We start from the raw sequence: 20,761 nt of genomic DNA, 5'->3' as shown, positions 1-20,761 counted from the left end.
ATGGCTAAAACTAGTATCAGTACATAACTTAAAATAGATAGTATAAATAATATGAGATTCTTATTCTTATAATGAAGCCTAATAAGTAAAAGTAGTAGGATGTTACCAAGATTATTTCTGACTTTTCTAGTTATATTTAGAATACTTCATTATTTTATACAATGAATTATGCAATTGTTCTCATCTAATTTACCATTTTTACAGAAACAGCTGTAATACCCATTAATGGTTCACCTCGAACACCCAGGCGAGGTCAGAACAGGAGTGCACGGATAGCAAAACAACTAGAAAATGATACAAGAATTATTGAAGTTCTCTGTAAAGAACATGAATGTAATATAGATGAGGTAATTTCACTTCATGGTTTCTTTAAAACAGTTAAAGTAGATTTAGATGTAAGTTCTTCCTAACAATATATACTTCTTTTGTGGTGAGCATGTATTTTTTTTTTTAATTAGTACCAGCTCTTTTTCAGTTAACAACATATTAAAAAACAATTTTTTAGTTATTTTGCTTTTAAAAAGAGTAGATACCTCACTCTGGAATCACTGAAATGTCTATCATTAAGACCATAGTTTTCAAATGTATATTTTCTTTGATTCCACTGAGGCTACTAGTATCCCTTATTTTAAAATATAATCTACTAAGAAAACCTTAGTGTTTTGCTTTAGTGATAAATGATACTAACATTAAATTTCTATAACTACTCTTCTATAACTATTCTTCTAAATATTAATCCACATGTTAATGGATGATGTAGAACACACATACACACTCTCTAGGAATTAGTTATTCCAGATATTGATAGTTCATTACTAATTGAATCTATACTGACGTTTAGGACATATGGTACTAGTCCTCTTTTTTTCTACCTATGCTATTTCTCTCATAGTATGTTGCATTGTCCACAATTGACTTCCACCAAATAGCAGTGTGAAATACTGAAGCTTTGAAATTTCTCTGTTAGCTTTGGGAAGAAATAGGGGTATTATGTTCCCCAAATCCTTTAAGAAGGCCTCAAAGGATTTATCAAGATATCTAGGTTTTAGCACTATGGTTCTTGTTAATATAAAATATATTATTAGTATATAGATATACCAACTTTATATAAAATATGAACTTACTCTTTTGGAATCATAAATTACCTTTTCAGATAAGCTGACAAGTATAGTTGAAATACTTTTTTTTTATTCCAGTTCTGTTGCTTATTCACAAAATATTCCTGTTTGTAAATTATCTGAATTTCTTAACTACTTATAAAATTTAATTTTAAAGATTAGGAACAAATCATTTTTTGGAACTCTTTCTTAGAATTTAGAATGTTTATCATGATGATTATAATATAGTTAATGAAAAGCTTTAGGGGTGTTTTAATTAATTGACATTTGATTATCTAAATGTAGCATTCATGGCTGTAACTTTTGGTTATTGATGCTAACTTATCAACTACTTACATTATAAGTATTTTAGGTAAGTGGTAGGTAATTTGAAAATAAAACTAGGAGGCTGAGACAAGAGAATTGCAGGTTTGTGGCCAGCCTCAGCTACTTAGGATCTCCACAACTTAGTTGAGACCCTGTTTCAAAATAAAGAATAAAAAATAGGGCTAGAGGTGTAGCTAGGAGAATGTAGGTAGAATGCCCCTGGGTTAAATCCCCACTAATTCCCCCCAAACACACAGAAAAGAAAACAAAACTAATAGTTAACTAATTTATGTTAAGTGATAAGTGTTAGTTAGGTAAGTGGTAATTTAGGTCTGGGCAAGTAGTAGGTAATTAGAAAACAAAACTAAGAATTAACTAAAAGCTTTAGTAGTATTTTAATTAATTGACACTGGATTTTCTAAATGTAGTATTATAGTATTTAACTTTTGGTTATTGATACTAATTGTTTAACCACTTATTTATACCTAGAATATAAATGGTAGGTAATTAAAAACAAAACTAATAAGTATTTCAGAGACTTAATTCTCACATCTTATTTGTGAAGGGGAGAATGTAGAAAATGAGAGCTGGGTGTGGTGGCGCACACTTGTAATCCCAGCATTTGGGAGGCTGAAACCAGAGGATCGTAGTTTGCAGACAGCCTCAGCTACTTAGTGAGGCCTTCGGAAACTTAGTGAGACCCTGTTTCAAAATAAAGAACAAAAATAGGGCAGGGGGTGTGGCTTGGAGGTCAAGTGCTCCTGGGTTTCATCCCCAGACCCGCAAAAAAAAAAAAAAAAAAGAAAATGAACTAATTACTTTGATAAATATAGATTTTAAGTTTGGTAAAGGAACTTAAATAAAGAAAAGTAAGTTGTTTAAAGTTCTGTGACATACTGCAAGTATAGAATAGCCAGGAATATATTTACAGGTTCTCTGAATATAGTTTTTAAAATTCATGATAACTGAAGGGTACTTTTGCATGAAATAGTGCATAATCCCACCATTTTTATTTGGTCTTGAAATGGATTATTGGATATTGTATATGAAATTTTTTTAAAATTTTTATTCTTAAAAAGCCTTGACTTTCTATTTCCTAAGAAGATATCAAATGACCAGCATGTTAAGTGACCCAAAATATGCTTTGGGGGGAAAATCAGAGGCAGTGTAAAGAAATGAAGAGAGTTGTGACTTTGATGTTATACAGATTAGATTTTAAATCAGGATCTGCTACTTTGTAGCAGTGCAACTTTTGTCGTGTTTTTAATTTTTTTAATGCCCTTTTCTAAAAATCATTTGGCCCTTTTTAAAATAATTTGTTAAATGTATAATGTTAAAGTTGGTTCTAGTGGCTTCTCTTCCAATAAATCCTATTTCATTAACAGTTTCCCAGTTAGCCTCTATTTAGGACCTAGAACCTGGCTCACTTATTGCATACATATTAAAAGTAAATAATTGAACTAATTATAAATAAATATCATTAGGTTGAATGTATGTTATTGATTAAATGTGAATTAATACTTTCATTCTCTTGTTAATAGTGACAGGGATTAGACTTCATTTTGTTTTAAATTTTAATGGTCATCTTGTTATTTCATCTTTTTCAGGTGAAAAACGTTTACTTCAAAAATTTTATACCTTTTATGAATTCTCTTGGAATTCTAGCTTCTAATGGATTTCCAGAGGTAAAGAAAACTTAATTAAAAAATAGTATGTTTAAGGACTTTGGGGAGGGAAGAGAGTTATCTAAATTTCTTAAGTTGTCTAAATTTCTTAATTTCTATTTACTATGTATCAAAATTTCTTTTGCCTAAAGAAGGGAACCCAGTGAAGTAGAATTACAAAATCAACCTTTGTATGGTAACAGAAAAAACCTTTAGAATATATATTTAATTATATAAATAAATACCATTTTGTGACTTGTACTATAAATTGATTTCTATTGAAATTTTTCAAAAATAAAAATGTAGGTTTTTAAATATCTAAATGCCATTAAAGATCTAAATATAAAAAAATCATATTTGATTCTAATTTATTGGATTTTTCTTAACATTTTACCACAAATATCTTTTCACTATGAACAGAACAACTGAGAAATGTAGGTGGTGAGGTGAACCATGTAGAGGAAAGCTTGCTTTGATAAATTATGAAATAGGACTCTGAGTTAAAGTATTTAGAAGTACCTAGTATCAGTCACCAGGACCAAAAGGCACAGAATTATATAGACTGCTGATTCTGTGACCTGAATTGACAGCTAGTTCTTGAATTAGTTAATTCATCAAATATTTGTTGAATGTTTAATATATGCCAAATATTGTGCTAGATACTCTGGATACTTACTTTACTCCCAGTCACTGTCCTGAACTTGCTAGTTGCAAAGAGATAGAACATTAGAGGAGTTTAAGAATCTGACACAGGAATGCACAGGATTCTGTTTCTCAGAGGAGGGCTACCTAATCCAAACTGGGCAAGATAATTGAAAAATTATTTGGAGGTGGTGTGATTTCTGAACCAAGTAGAACTTAGGAGAGATGGCATGTTCAGGAGTTATGATGAAAAGGTTCAGTGATATGCAATAGTATAGCTTGTTTAGTGAACTCCAAATAATTCTTTAGGATAGAGGGCAGAAGAACACTAAAATATGGTACTGGAGAGGTAAGAAGGGACCAGGTATTAATTACCATCTTAGATAGCAAAATTACTAATTACCAACTTAGATACCAGTATTATTACCATCTTAGATACCAAAAAATGAACTATTCACAATCCTAAATGGCTTAGACATTTGCAGTAATTTTATTTTTCCTTAGAAAGGATTTTAGTTTGAATAGAAATTTTAAGAGAAACTTTAAATTTTATGTGTAGCTGCCATTTTATAGATGTTTGATAATTGCTGCCTTTTTAAGGTAGGACAGGAACAATAGTTAAATTTAATCAAGTATGAATGATTCTTCTGCCTAACTACTTATGCAGACAAACAAAGTTTATATTTAACTGAGTTTCTCCTTACCACTCCTTGTAGAATGTAATTTTAGTTCTCTCAGATTTGAAACACTTTGGCTTTAAAAGTCAAAAGGGGCTGGGGAATGTAGCTCAGGTGGTTTGTAGCCCATGCTTAGCATATGCAAGGCCGTGAGTTCATCCCCTACCCTTAGCAAAAAGAAAATAAAGTCATAGAAGATAGCATGCCACAGTTTTAAGTTATGATTATGGATTAAATTTAAATTATGGATCAGAACTGATAAATGATTTGTAGATTCTAACAGTTTAGAAAGTGTCTAATATTGTGAATAAATCATATAAACATGCCGGGCATGGTGGCCCACGCTTGTAATCCCAGTGCTTGGGCGGCTGAGACAGTAGGATTGCACAGGTTCAAAGGCAGCCTCAGCTACTTAGTGAGGCTCTCAGCAACAGTGAGACCCTGTTTCCAAATAAAGTATAAAATAGGTCTGGGAGTATAGCCTGGAGGTAGAGAAGCCCCTGAGTTCCACCCCCAGTACCCCCCCAAATCATATAAACATGTTAATTGTGCTAATTATTTTTGTTTTATTTATTTATTTATTTATTTACTTATTTATTTATTTATTTTTGCAGTACTGGGGATGGAATCCAGGGCATCTTTTCTCTGCACTACACCCCCAGACCTATTTTTTATTTGTAACTTTGAAACAGGGTCTCACTGAGTTGCAAAGGGCCTAAGTATATGAGGCTTTCTGAGAACTGTGATCCTCCTGTCTCAGCCTTCCAAATGCTGTTGCACCATGCCTGGCTTTAATTGAGTTAATTATTGAGCTAATTCTCTTGCCCATGCTACTTAACTAAAAGGAAGTAGAGTAATCAAAGGGTTTAGAAAAGATTGGTGGCAGCTGGGCATGGTGGCGTGCACTTGTAATCCCAGCATTTGGAAAGTGGAGACTGGAGGATCTCAGTTCATGGACAGCCCAGCTACTTAGCAAGGCACTTCACAATTCAGTGAGACCCTATTTCAAAAATTAAAGGACTAAAAAATAGGGCTAAAGGTATAGCCCGGAGGTAAAATGCCCCTGGGTTCCATCCCCAGTACTGCAAAAAAAGAAAAAAGATTGGTGAAACATAAAATCAAGAAGACTTGCTACAATATTTTTAAAAAATACTTTTTGTATATTGATAAATATATAGAAAATTAAAAATGAAGGATGTGGGATGTTTGGAGAATTTTGGAAATTAACTTATAATACATGTTGAGGGTCTCTAGTTTGAAATCTGAGATGTTACAGTTTGGAAATGAAACTGTTGCTAATATGAATACAAAAGGAAAATGCTATATCGTGAAACTTTGTTTCATGCACAAAACTATTTAAAATATTGTATAAAAGCCAGGTACTATAGTTTATACCTGTAATCCGAGTATTTGGGAGGCCTGGACAGGAGGATTACAAATTCAAGGGCAGAGTGCAGTAATTTAGCGTGGGATTCTGTTTCAAAGTAAAAAGGCTGAGACTGTAGCTCAGTGGATGAACACCACTGGGTTCAGTCCCGAGTATCCTCCCCACATATGTGTGTATATATATTACACTATGCATAAACTCAACAAAACTGAACACAAAAATATGTATATATGTATACATATGTCCATATGTATATATATACATATATACACACATATATATAATCTAAAATTATTTTCAAGCCGGGCGTGGTGGTGCACGCTTGTAATCCCTGCACTTGGGAGACGTAGACAGGAGGATCACGCAGGTTCAAAGCCAGCCTAGCCTCTCTGGCTTAAGAGACCCTGTTTCCAATTAAAAATATAAAATGGGTCTGGGAGTGTAGCCCGGAGGTAGAAGGGCTTCCGGGAACCCCAGTACCACCAAAAAAAAAAAAATTAAAAAAAATTAAAAAAAATTAAAAAAATAAAATTATTTTCAGGATATGCCTACAATATGTATAAGAAACATAAATGTATTTGTGTTTAGACTTGAACCCCATTCCGAAGATATTTTATATATGCATGCATAAAGGAGACTTAAAATAGAATTTGAAACATTAGTTGTAATTTTCTCTACTTCACTTTTAGACAGGCCTTAATTATATAGTTTATCAACTCTATATATTGCAAAATTAAATGTATATTGCATAAAAAATCTTTAATAAAATCTTCTAAATGTTGAGAGTAATAACAAAGGAATAATTTATTTTTTCTTTTGAGGTTGAAATTCTCTCTAAACGATATGAAGAAGTTTATCTTAAAAACAAAGATCTAGATGCAAGATTGTTTTTGGATCATGATAAAACTCTTCAGAATGATCCTATAGAGAGGTATTGCACATACTATATTATTTATTAATATGATTTCTATGGATTGATATAATATAGATAAATTAATTTTTAACTTAGTGGTCTTTAAATATCATTATATAATAAATTTTACTGCTTTTTTGACTCATCAAGTACAAATTATAAATTTTCAGTATGAGTGACTTTGCCTATCATTTAGCTTTGAAACACAGAGAACACCACAGAAAAATAACCCTGATGAAGAGGTGAATGTAATTCCTCCACATACTCCTGTAAGGTATGAATTTTCCCACTTTAATTTTTATTATAATTGTTTATTCAGTATAATATAGTGCTTTGGGTTTGTTAATTTGTTTCATTCATATTTTATATATTGAGTGTTTTTTATGTCTCAAGTATTTTACTAGTTGTTTAGGGTTCAGTTATTAAACCTAGTTCATCTTCAAGGAACAGAACCTAAAATATGCCTGTGTTTCATCACAAGAAAATATATCACCATTTGGTCTGCATGTAAGATTGAGGGATTAGAAAAATTTTTAATCTCCTTTTTTTTTTTTTTGCAGTACTTGGGATTGAACCCACAGGCATTCTACCTCCAAGTTATTTTTTATTCTTTATTTTGAAACAGGGTCTCACAGAGTTGCAAAGGGCCTTATTAAGTAGCTGAGGCTTTCTGAGAACCTTGATCCTCCTGTCTCAGCTTCCCAAATGCTGGGATTACAAGCGTGTGCCACCAAGCCCGGCTCTATTTTTAATGTCACTTCCCTTACTCTTTCTACATAAATCTGTTATATCTAAATCTAAGTCTTCTTGAAAGTACTTCTAAAATATTTCTTGGGTCCATCTACTTTTCTCCATTTCTACTCTCACCACACTTGTCCAAGACATCTTTCTTTTTCCTTGGATTCTTTTCAATAGCCTATTCCTGCTCCAATCACTGATCCTCTTTTCTCCATCAAATCTATTCTCTACAGACTCAGAAGAATATTCTAGAAATGTAAATCAGATTATGTAGGTTCACCCTGCTGTTAAAACATTCTTATTGCTTCCATTTGCAATTGGAGTACAATTCAAATTCCTTAATGCCTACAAGAGCTTATATTGAACTGGCTTCTGTTGCCTTTCCATCCGCATCTTATTTTCTTGCTTGACCTGTGTTGGCCACATATTGGTCTTCTTTCCCTTTATTGGATTTTCTGAACTATTTTATACTGAGATATTTATACTTGATTCTCTCTTACTTGAAAGTTCTCTTTTTTCTTTCCTTTTTCTTTTTCTTTTCTTTTTTCTTTTCTTTTCTTTTTCTTTTTTTTTTTTTTTTTGGTGGTACTGGGGTTCCTGGAAGCCCTTCTACCTCCGGGCTACGCTCCCAGACCTATTTTACATTTTTATTTGGAAACAGGGTCTCTTAAGCCAGCGCCCGCGGCTGGCTTCGAACCTGCGCGATCCTCCTGTCTCTGCCTCCCAAGCGCGGGGATTACAAGCCTGCGCCACCACGCCTGGCAGAAGGTTCTCTTTTTTCAATGGCTTGCCAACTGCTTTCTTCCTAATGTTAAGCCACAAATACTGTTATTTTCAAAGGTAAATTTCTTTTTGAAGCATTTTCCTTGCTCTTTACCACAGCATTCTGTCCTGTTCCTTTGTAGCCCATATCACAGTTTATAAACTCAAATGTGTGTTTGCTGGTTTTTAACTGACACCCATTATAGCCTTTAAGCTTTGTATCACATGGGCCATGATTCTTGGTTTACCTTATAATAATTAAGTCCTGGCATGATACTTGGTACATTGTAGGCAATCAGTAATATAGTTCAGATTACTGTTCTGACATAAACACATTTGAAATAAGTATTGTAATAGTCTTATGGACAAGTTAATGAAATAACACAGAAAAGACTTTGTAAAATATGTCTGAACTGAATGTTGAAAGCATCCGATTTCAGTGACAACCATTTCAGTGAGTGGGAGTAGCATGTGCAAAGGCATGGGAGTGTGATACAACATAATGTTTCTTGGGAATTATTAGCAGATCTCTATTGATTGACTGTGACATGAGAGGATGAGATGGCAGCAGTGGAGAATGGGTAATGGGTATGAGGCATAAAGGTCTTCTATGCCATGCTCACAAGTACCTACCTTGGCCTGTGTATGAGTAGCCTGTGCTATTTATTAACGGGCAATAAGCAGGGGTAAAGATAAAGTCAGACTTCAGTTTACAAATTTGCATGCTAGTAGTTGTGAGAGGTTGGACTGAGGGGGACAGAAAAAGGTAAGAAATACCCCGTCAGTGGTTTCAGTGTTGCTTAATAACCAGAGTGCATATTAAAATACTTGAGGAACATTTTCAGAGTATACTTGTTTAGGCCTTACAACCACAGACAGAGTGAAAACCTATGGACGTCTTTTGCAGTAGTTTAGTTGAGAGACAGCAAAGATCTGAACCAGTAGGATAGTGGTGAGAATGAAGGAGCAGGAACAGACTTGATAAATATTTGATGGATTCACACTTAGAACATTCTTGAGGCATTTATAAGTATGATGTCTAGTATGCAATAGATTAAAAAGTTTTTTTCAGATTTGGGAATCGTCAAGAGGAGTTAAAACTATAGAAAATAGATGTCATTGCCTGAAGTGAGGGTGTATAATGGCAAAAATGAGCAGCAAAGGCTAATCTCTAAAGAATGATAGCATTTAAGGACTGGATAGAAATGAGATTCTAGAAAATGAGAGGGTGGGTGGTTTGGAAGCCTAGTGGGGAAGCCAAGAAAGCCAAGGCAGGGCTCAAGTTTCAGGAAAAGCAAGTGTTTAAGTGTCAAATGCTTTAAGGGAGTCAATTGTCAGAACAAATGAGAAAGGTCTTTTGGTTTTAGTAGTTGGTCATTTGTAGCTTTAGTAATTGTGGCTTAAATAGATTCATGGACATAGAAGCTACTTGGCAATATGTTTAAAAGGTAAAGTATAGATACCAGTTTAGAGAGGCTTGGCTGAGAACAGTAAACATGTTTTACTAAATAATATTTATGTACCCTTTCAGTCCTAAACATTCTGCAGTTCTTTGTGATTAATGTCTCAAATATATCGCTACTTCAAAAGTGGAACATCTATATTATACATCACACACACGTACATGCACATGTTTGTGCATGTTAAATTATAGAATTAAAGAGATCTTAAGAGACTGACCTAATTTTATTCTTTAACAGTTAAGACTTAAAATTACCCAGGACTTTTATGTACTTTCTTTTTGAAAATCTTTATAAAAGAGGATCATTTGACTCTTGGGTTACTGTTAACCTGTCTTTTTTTTGGAAAATGTTTAATTATAATAATGTTAATTGAAAGAATACAATTTTGGTGCCTTTTCCCTCAATTTGATATAATACTTGATGCCATATATTTTCTCCTAAAAATAAAGTCATTAATTTGACCAATCAATATTTTATTGGTGCTTAGTTTAATTAATAATATAAGTTTTATAATTCTAAAATTGTTAAGAGCATTTAATAAGATTTAAGTAGAATGCATTTTTATATATGGTTTTATTTAGAGAAACTTCCTAAAGATAAATGGGAAGGCTGGGGATGTAGCTTAGTAGTAGAGTACTTATATAGTGTGTGTGTGTGTGTGTGTGTGTGTGTGTGTGTGTGTGTGTGTGTGTCTGGGTTCAGTAACTCCTACTGCAAAAAACAAAAACCCAGGTAAACGGGAGAACTACCGTATCAGAAGATACGTTTAACTTGATATATACATTTCATTTTTTCTTTTTCTTCATTGCTTAACACCTCTTTCTTTTTCTCCCCTCTAGGACTGTTATGAATACTATCCAACAGTTAATGATGATTTTAAATTCAGCAAGTGATCAACCATCAGAGAATCTGATTTCCTATTTCAATGTAAGCCATATAAGAAGAAAAGTTTTGCAATTTATTGAGAAAAAATTAGAAGTTAAAAACTAAGTTTTTTTTTTTTGGTGGTACTGGGTATGGAACCCAGGGGCCTCCTACCTCCGGGCTACACTCCCAGACTTACTTTTCTTCTTTCTTTCTTTCTTTCTTTCTTTCTTTCTTTCTTTCTTTCTTTCTCTCTTTCTTTCTTTCTTTCTTTATTTATTTATTTGGTGGTACTGGGGTCCCTGGAAACCCTTCTACCTCTGGGCTACACTCCCAGACACTTATTTTTTGAATTTTTCTTTGGAAATAGGGTCTCTTAAGTCAGCGAGGCTGGCTTTGAACCTGAGCAATGCTCCTGTCTCCGCCTCCCAAGCGCAGGGATTACAAGCGTGCGCCGCCATACCCGGCCCAGACCTATGTTTATATTTTATTTGGAAACAGGGTCTCTTAAGCCAGCTGAGGCTGGCTTCAAACCTGCGCAGTTCTCCCTGTCTCAGCCTCCCAAGGGTGGGGATTACAAGCGTGCGCCACCATGCCTGGCTAAAACTAAGTATTTTTTAAAACACTTATCTTCCATTTATTGTGTAGTTTTAAAAACTTATCCATTCAACATGTAGTTACCTGTTTTCTTATTTCTTGGTTTTTTAACCCCCAAATTAGATATTATTAGTAATATCATTTTATTTAGATAATGTTACATTTAGATTTTCTTAGATTTACTATTTAATTTGCTCATCATTTATTCTTATAAATTAGACCTCACTTCTGAGATTATTTTCTTTCTTCATCAAATACATTCTTTAATAATTCCTTTTGTGAGGTTGATTAGAATTGAAAGTATAAGACTTTACTTTTTTTAAAATTTTTGTCCATATATGCCTTTTTTCTTATTTTTTTGTGAGATGATTTAACCATATTATCAATTCTAGGTTAACATGTACTTTCTCTTGGAAGTTTAAGGTACTCTTTTACTATTTTGAAGTTATTACTTGCCTATTTATTAGCTCACATGATGTCTAATTAAGAGGTTTTCTAGCCGGGAGTGGTGGTGCATGCTTTTAACTGTAGAATTTGGAAGGCTGAGACAGGATTGTGGTTCATGGACAGCCTTTGGAACTCAGTGAGACCCTGTTTCAAAATAAAAAATAAAAAAATAGAGCTAGGGGTGTCACTTGGAGGTAGAATGCCCCTGGGTTCCATCCCCAGTGCTGCAAACAAACAAACAAAAATCTTCTGTCTAATGTTGTTCTTTTAGAGTCTTCTTGAAGGTGGTGTTAGGTAGGACTTAACACCATAGCCCTACATTTTTTTTTATCCTATATTTAACTCATTTTCATTTAAAATTCTTGTTACCTCTGTGTACATTGCACTTCAAAGTTCCTGATAGAATCCGAGTTTGATATTTGAAAGCCCCTAGTGCCTCCACTTCAAAAGAGGAAGAGAAAAAGAGAATGAAAATGAGCATCTATATTACTGGCTTGCTCCTTTATTGCTTATTTAGACTCATTTGAGGATTAGGACACACTGAGATGTTCTTTGATGGAAATTGTGTTTGAGGCAAGAGTTACTAAAATTTGGGTTATTCTTGTAATTACTTGCTTTTTTTTTCTTTTTTTTTAATTGGTGCACTGTATTTATACATCATAGTAGGATACATACTTTTGTAGACATACATGCACACTTTTCCCAGTCAGCCCACACCCAATCCCCACCCCGTTCTCTCCCTATCCCTCCCTCCCATGCTTGGCTTAGTAGTTGACATCTAGTATTATGGCAATTTATATAAAATTAAAAATGATAATCTCACATAACAGTTTCATTTGTCTGATACCAAGCTTTTAATGTCTTAAAGATAACATTTCAATATTTCTTTTTGCTTTCTTTCTTACCAGAGAATATTTTTTTTTCTATTTTTTAGGTGAAACTATCATATATTTATGTATTTATTTTTCAGAAAAAAATCTATCCTAATATGGAATATGGAGTCTAGGTACCCAAAACGATCTTGAAAAAGAACAAAGCTAGAAGATATATATTTTCTGATTTCAAACCATATAAAGCTACAATAATTCAAACAGTGTAGTACTATTCTAAAGGCAGATATATAAACCATTGGAGTTAAATAAAAGCCTAGAGCTAAATTCTTCCCTATATTGTCAAGTTATTTTTGACAAGGTTTCCACGAACATTTGGTGGTGGAAATGATAATCTTTTAACTAAATATTGTAAAAAAAATAATAATTACATGGAAAAGAATAAAATTGGACCCTTACCTAATCCCATATACAAATATTAACTCAAAATAGATAATAGACCTAAATATAAATCTTAAGACTATAAACTTTTAGGAGAAAATCTGGGTCATAAAACCTCACAACATTGAAATTGGCAGTGATTTCTTGGTTATGATTTCAATGGCACAGGCAACAGAGGAGTATACAGACTCCCTAAAAAATAAAAAAATAAAAAAATTGTATATCCAAAGACAATGTAAACAGAGTTAACAGTTACTAATAGAATGGGATAAAATATTTCCAATTGCTATATCTGAAGGTATATTAATATTCCAACTAGAAATCCTAAAAATTAACAACAATAAAGGCAAACAATACCATTTAGAGATAGGTAAAAGACTAACATAAATAATGAATCTCCACAGATAACCAATCTTAATTGTCTGTTGGATGGAAACTCTTGTTTCTCTGGTTCTGATGTGTGTTACCTATTTCTTCTTTGTAGTTAATCTCTTTGAGTATTTTCTCTAGTGCTGGTTTTGAAGACATCAATTCCTTCAGTTTCTGTTTGTCATGGAAGCTTCTTATTTTTCCATCTAATTTGATAGAAAGTTTTGCTGGGTAGGAAATTTTTGGCTGGAAGTTGTTTTCTTTCAGAGTTTGGAATATGTTACTCCAAGCCCTTCTGGCTCTCCTGACTTGGTTTGGGAAGTCTGGAGTGATTCTAATTGGTTTGCCTCTGAATGTCACTTGGCCCTTTGTTTTTGTTGCCTTTAAGATTCTCTGCTTGGCTTCCACATTGGTCATTTTGACAATTATGTGGCGTGGGGATCCTCTTTTCCGATCCTGTCTAAAGGGAGTTCTATAAGTTTCCTGGACCTTTGTATCAACCTCTTGCTCTATGTTTGGAAAATTTTCTGCTATTACTTCTTTGAAGAGATTGTTGATCCCTTTGGTTTCACTTTCTTTTCCCTCCTCTATTCCAATTATTCTTAGGTTAGCTCTCTTAAAATGGGCCCATATTTCTTCAATATCAGATTCCTGCTGTCAGATATTTTTTTCTAGATTAGAAACTATGAGTTCATTTTTGGATTGCTCATCTTCTAAGAGCGAGATTCTGTTCTCCATGTGTTCTAATCGGTTGTTTGTGCTTTGAATTGAGGCCTTTACTTCATTAATTGCATCCTTTATCTCTTTTTGGCTCTCTCTGAGTTCTTTTCAAAGCACCTCTATTATTTCTACAGTTATTTTCCTGATTTGATCTTGTAGAAATCTCTGATTTTCTGTTTTATCGGGTTCTGATGTTGTGGGGTTGTGGGCATTAATTGCTCCAGTATTATTCCTCTTTCCCATGATTTTGAAAGTTTGTGCCTTCTCTGGGTTCTTCCCTTGGGTCACTATGACTTTACTTAAGGTGTTCTGGATCTCGAGTCAGTAGTATCTCAGACCCCACTACTCCTTTACTGGGTTTTATCACAGAGTCTCCGACCCAGAGAGTCGATAGAGGCTGCTTTAGACTGTGGGGGGTGCCAGGTTGCACGTTCTCCTATGGTGTGATATCTCTGCCACCACCCCTCCCCCACTGGGTCAAGTCCCAGGGAGTACAGTACTGGGATTTCTCTTCTGTGTCCCGCAATTTGACTCACTGTTTTTGAGTACGCAGATGTAGCTGTACTGGCCTCGCTGAATTCGCTGCTGCTGCCGCCGGTGGCAATATGGCGCCGCTGCTACGCCCTCGGCTATGGGGCTGGCGTTTTTCTTCTTGATTTTGATTTCTACTCTGAATCCCTGCAGCGTGTGCTGAGCTCGGCCACTGGGAGCTTTAGATGCTCTCTGCGCGGAGAAATCCCGCCTAGCTGTTTCGCAGTGGCTCACCTCGGCTTGCTGTAGCCGTCCCGTGAATTCACCGGTGCCTCCGGCAGTATGGTGCTGCTGCCGCATCTGCCGCGTCCTCGGGTGCGAGGCCGGTGTATCTCCTCTGTGGCTCTGTTCTCAGTCCACTTTCTCTCTGGAGCCTGGTGATTTTTTGTTTCACTGGTGATGGTGTTTTCTGGCTATGAAAGGCGCTGATTTTGTGGTAATGGAGATTTGTTGTTAGCGGGGCTCTTAAGCCCCGCTTTTCTCGGTCGCCATCTTCCCGGAAGTCTCTTGTAATTACTTTCTATAGTCCTTATTACTATTATAACCTGCCTGTGGCTTTGTAATATTCTGTTGTATTCTTTTGGGTGACTTCTAATATTCTTTTGTACTCTTTTGCTGAGTTCTGTCCAGGAGTTAGCAAAGTAATTTCTGCCATCATATTCATAATTGTGTTGGTACACAACTGATTTTGTTTGTCTATCTTATATAAAGTTTCTTTGCTTGAGCATCTACAGCACAAGAATATTTGCCAAAACATATCTGCCCAGTTACCTGGAACTTTTAGCAGGGGATAGTTAAAAGAATGATAATATCTTCTCAAATACCATTTAAAATACTTTATCTAATATTTGGTATATGTAGGAGCATTTTATTTTGAATTACTTAAGCTTAGAAGATTCTGGCTCAGACATTATCTGGAGCTCAATTTAAAACTTAATTTTTAATAAGACCACATATATATGTATATATACACACACACATATATATGGTTTGTATCTAGATAGTTTTATTCAGTTCTATATGGATGATGTGTTTGCCTCAATGAGCATGTTTTAAAGATCATTACATTTTTCCTTGATTTTACTTCTTTATTAGTGCAGATTTCTTTGTTTTTAAAATTATGCCATCTTTTCTATGTATAAAATCTTAGAAGCTGTGGACATTTTGGCAACAATGTCCAAAATGTCCAATAATGTCCAACAATGTCCAAAAATATCCAAAATGTGGACATTTTGGCAGGAATAGAGAATTATTGATATTCTAGAATATGAATTTTTTTGTGGTGCTGGGGATTGGACCCCAGCCCGATTTTTTTATTCTTTATTTTGAAACAGGGTCTCACTGAGTTGCAAATGGCCTAAGTAGCTGAGGCTGGCCATGAACCTGGATTCTCCTGTCTCAGCCTCCCAAGTACTGGGATCACAAGCATGCACTACCACAAACAGCTTAGAATAAGAAATTTTGAATGGCAATGTATGTATTATAAAGAAAATTATAATCTTCATTTTTTAAAAAATTTTTATTGGTGCACTGTATTCATACATCATAGTGGGATTAAAACTTGTGTAGACATACATGCACACATCGCCCAGTTAGCCCTTACCCAATCCCCATACCATTCCCTCCCCAACCCTCCTTCCTATGCTTGGCTTAGTGGTTGACATCTAATATTATAGCAATTTATCCAAAATTAACAATGATGATCTTACATAACAGATTCATTTGTCTGATATCAAACTTTTGATCACTTAGAGATAACATTTCAGTATTTCTTTTTGCTTTCTTTCTTATCAGAGGATATTTCTTTTCTTTTTTTTTTAAGGTAAAAGTATCATACATTTTTTTTCAGAAAAAAATCTATCCTAACGTGATATATGAACTCTAAATACCCAAAACAATCTCGAAAAAGAACAAAGCTAGAAGATGTACATTTTCTGATTTCAAACCTTATAGAGCTACAATAATTGAAACAGTGTAGCACTGCTATAAAGGCAGATATATAAACCAGTGGAGTAAACTAAAAAGCCTAGAAATAAATTCTTCCATATATGGTCAAGTTATTTTTGACAAAGTTTCCAAGAACATTTGGTGAAGGAAATAATAATCTTTTCACTAAATATTGTTTAAAAATAGTAATTACATGAAAAAGAATAAAATTGGACCCTTACCTAACACCATATACAAATCTTAGCTCAAAATAGATAAAAGACATAAATGTAAATCTTTTTTTTGTTTTAAATTCATTAGTTTAATTAAGAGTTTTATTTATTTTTTTATTAATTTATTTTTTAAATTGGTGCATTGTAGTCATATATCAATCACATTGGAGTACAAGACTTGAGAGGATATACAAGCACACATTATCCAATTAGCCCTCCTCCAGCCCCCATCCCATTCCCTCCCCCTCCCTCCATCCCACGCTTCTTTGGTGATTTACTTTGATACATTTGTTTATGTACCTCCTACGTTTTAAAGAGGCTCCGTCCTCCAGTATTACATACCCTCTGATTGGTCACATTAGTTGCTTCACTATAGGGCCCTTTCTATAGCTCAACCTCTTTCTGTTGCCCTTTTCCTCCTAGTTATTGCTGATTAAGAGAAGCGTCTGATTTATATTTTCTGCGATATTTCTCTGTGCATGCTGCGTTGCAAGTACCGATCCCACTCTTGATGGTCCCAGTAGTGGCCTGGCTACTCAGTGGACTGATCCAGACCTCGCTGGCTCAAGCAGCGGCCTTGCCTCAGGGAGGCCCCAGTTCTGGTCTCACTTGCCCCTGCACCGGTCTAACCCCTAAGCTGGCTTTGGTCCCGGCCTTGAAGGCCGCAGGAGTGAACTTGCCTCACGCCAGGCTCCAATGCTGGCCATTGGCCCCTGCACCGGCCTAACCCCTTGGCAGGATTCCAATCCCGGCCTCGGAGGCCCCAGCACCGGCCTAGCCTCACGGCAGGCTCCAATGCCTGCCTCGTTGGCCCCAGCACCGGCCTAACCCCTCGGCAGGTTTCGTTCCCGGCCTAGGAGGCCCCAGCACTGGCCATGTCTCACGGCAGGCTCCAATGCTGGCCTCGCCTCACGGCAGGCTCCGATGCCGGCCTCGCTGGCCCCAGCACTGGCTTAACCCCTCGGCAGGTTGTTATCCTGGCCTCGGAGGCCCCAGCACCGGCCATGCCTCATGGCAGGCTCTGATGCCGGCCTCGCTGGCCCCAGCACCGGCCTAACCCCTCGACAGGCTCTTATCCCGGCCTCGGATGCCCCAGTACCGGCCTTGCCTCAAGGCAGGCTCCGATGCCGGCCTCGCTGGCCCCAGCACCAGCCTAACCCCTCGGCAGGCTCTTATCCTGGCCTTGGAGGCCCCAGCACCAGCCTTGCCTTATGGCAGGCTCCGATGCTGGCCTTGCTGGCCCCAGCACCGGCCTAACCCCTCGGGAGGCTCTTATCCCAGCCTCGGATGCCCCAGTACCGGCCTTGCCTCAAGGCAGGCTCCAATCCTGGCCTCGGAGGCCCCAGCACCAGCCTTGCCTCACGGCAGGCTCCGATGCCGGCCTTGCTATCCCCAGCACTGGCCTAACCCCTCGGCAGGCTCTTATCCTGGCCTCGGAGGCCCCAGCACCAGCCATGCCTCACGGCAGGCTGCGATGCCGGCCTCGCTGGCCCCAGCACCGGCCTAACCCCTCGGCAGGCTCTTATCCTGACCGCGGAGGCCCCAGTATTGGCCCTGCATCATGGCAGGCTCCGATGCCGGCCTCGCTGGCCTCAGCACCGGCCTAACCCCTTGGCAGGCTCCGATCCCGGCCTTGGAGGCCCCAGCACTGGTCATGCCTCATGGCAGGCTTCAATTCCGGCCTCACTGGCCCCAGCACCGGCCTAACCCTTCGGCAGGCTCTTATCCTGGCCTCGGAGGCCCCAGTACCGGTCTTGCCTCAGGCAGGCTCCGATCCCGGCCTAGGAGGCCCCAGGACCGGCCTTGCCTCACGGCAGGCTCCGATGCCAGCCTCGCTGGCCCCAGCACCGGCCTAACCCCTTGGCAGGCTCTTATCCTGGCCTCAGAGGCCCCAGCACTGGCCTTGCCTCACGGCAGGCTCCGATGCCGGCCTCGCTGGCCCCAGCACCGGCCTAACCCTTGGCAAGCTCTTATCCCGGCCTCGGAAGCCCCAGTACCGGCCTTGCCTCATGGCAGGCTCCGATGCCGGCCTCACTGGCCCCAGCACTGGCCTAACCCCTCGGCAGGCTCTTATCCTGACCTTGGAGGCCCCAGTACCGGCCTTGCCTCATCGCAGGCTCTGATGCCAGCCTCGCTGGCCCCAGCACCGGCCTAACCCCTCAGCAGGCTCCGGTCCTGTCCTCGGAGGCCCCAGCACCGGCCTTGCCTCACAGCAGGCTCCGATGCCAGCCTCGCTGGCCCCAGCACCGGCCTAACCCTTATGCAGGCTCTTATCCTGGCCTCGGAGGCCCCAGTACCGGCCTTGCCTCAAGGCAGGCTCCGATCCCGGCCTAGGAGGCCCCAGTACCGGCCTTGCCTCACGGCAGGCTCCGATGCCGGCCTCGCTGGCCTCAGCACCGGCCTAACCCCTCGGCAGGCTCTTATCCCAGCCTCAGAGGCCCCCGAACCGGCCTTGCCTCACGGCAGGCTCCGATGCCGGCCTCGCTGGCCCCAGCACCGGCCTAACCCTTGGCAAGCTCTTATCCCGGCCTCAGAGGCCCCAGAACCGGCCTTGCCTCACGGCAGGCTCCGATGCTGGCCTCGCTGGCCCCAGCACCGGCCTAACCCCTCAGCAGTTTCCGGACCCGACCTCGGAGGCCCCAGCACAAGCCTTGCCTCATGGCAGGCTCCAATCCCGGCCTCGCTGGCCCCAGCATCGGTCTAACCCCTCGGCAGGTTCCAATCGCGGCCACAGAGGCCTCAGTAGTGGCCTTGCCTCACAGCAAGCTCCGATGTCAGCCACTGGCCCCGGCGCCCGCCTAACCCCTCAGCAGGTTCCGATCACTGTCTCTGTGGTTATTATTTCAAAGGTTCCAGGTGTAATGTATCAGATCTCTGCCTCCCCTGAGTATTGGCCACTGGCATTGCCACTGCCTCCACCGTTTCAAATCCTTCCCAGGCTCTTTTTCCACTCTGAATGTTGTCCAGTGTTCCTAAGCATGCGTGATGGTAGCATTCGACGTTTGGTGTAATTTCTCCAAAAAAATAAAGTTGGTAGGATTCGGTTTCTGCTTCTCCTGAATACAAGTCTCCACCACCATCGCGGAGAACTCTTTCAACACCACATTTCTCCTTGGTCTCCGCTAAACTCTCTCCTTACGTGTGATGTCTGAGATTCTTAACAATATACAGAAATAGCAGTCCTCTTTCACAGTGAATTTTTCCATAAGTTCCAGTGCATTTAGATAAGTTTTGTCTGCATCTCCAGTGTCCTGGCATCCATAACGGCTTTCTTACCTCCTCTCCGATATTTTTCTTTATCTTTTTCTGTCCTGGGCCCGGTTTCTCCAGGGGTCTGGCGTGCTACGCGAAGTTCGGCCCGGGGCCCAGAGTCCCACGACCCGGGCCCTGGCTGGTGTGCGCCGCGCGCGACCCCCGCCCAGAACCCAGCGTCTTACTGGGCCCAGTTTCTCCAGGGGTCTGGCGTGCTGCTCGCAGTTCGGCCCGGAGCCCAGAGTCCCGCGACCCGGGCCCCATCTGGCGTGCCCCGCATGCAACCCCTGCCCAGAACCCAGCGTCTTACTGGGCCCGGTTTCTCCAGGGGCCTGGCGTGCTACGCACAGTTTGGCCCGGGGCCCAGGGTCCCCCATAAATGTAAATCTTAAGACTAAAACTTTTAGAAGAAAACCTGGGTCATAATACTTCACAACATTGAAATTGGCAGTGATTTCTTGGATATGATTTCAGAGGCACAGGCAACAAAATAATAAACAAACTTCCTAAAAAATAAAAAAATACTGTACATCCAAAGACAATGTAAACAGAGTTAAAAGTTACTGATAGAATGGGATAAAATATTTCCAAATGCTATATCTGAAGGCATATTAATATTCTAAATATAGATCCTAAAAATTAGCAACAATAAAGGCAAACAATACAATTTAGAAATACAATTTAGAAATAGGTAAAAGACTGAAATAACTAATGAACCTCCAAAGATTTTAACCTATAAACACATGAATATATTCTTCTTTGCTTAGTTGTCTGCTGGATGGAAAATCTTGTTTCTTTGGTTCTGGTGTGTATTACCTATTTCTTTGTAGTTAATCTCTTTGAGTATTTTCTCTAGCGCTGGTTTTGAAGACATCAATTCC

General features: G+C 38.7%; 1 protein-coding gene across 2 annotated transcripts in view; it reads left to right on the top strand.

The window, feature by feature from the left end:
- RB1 (RB transcriptional corepressor 1) overlaps positions 1-20,761 on the top strand; it is a gene marked incomplete at both ends in the record, with an annotated part of 156,910 nt that overhangs the window by 38,004 nt on the left and 98,145 nt on the right. For both annotated transcript variants that reach the window (XM_080689898.1, XM_080689897.1), the window contains 5 exons: positions 205-347; positions 3,032-3,109; positions 6,616-6,725; positions 6,904-6,981; positions 10,510-10,597. In XM_080689898.1, coding sequence (XP_080546024.1) covers positions 205-347; positions 3,032-3,109; positions 6,616-6,725; positions 6,904-6,981; positions 10,510-10,597 — 497 coding nt within the window. The remainder of the gene's footprint in view (positions 1-204; positions 348-3,031; positions 3,110-6,615; positions 6,726-6,903; positions 6,982-10,509; positions 10,598-20,761) is intronic.

Source organism: Muscardinus avellanarius, assembly GCF_963383645.1.
Source record: "Muscardinus avellanarius genome assembly, chromosome: 2".
Lineage (NCBI taxonomy): Eukaryota > Metazoa > Chordata > Mammalia > Rodentia > Gliridae > Muscardinus > Muscardinus avellanarius.
Note: the sequence above shows the minus strand (reverse complement) of the source record. Positions and strands in the feature narration are given on the sequence as shown.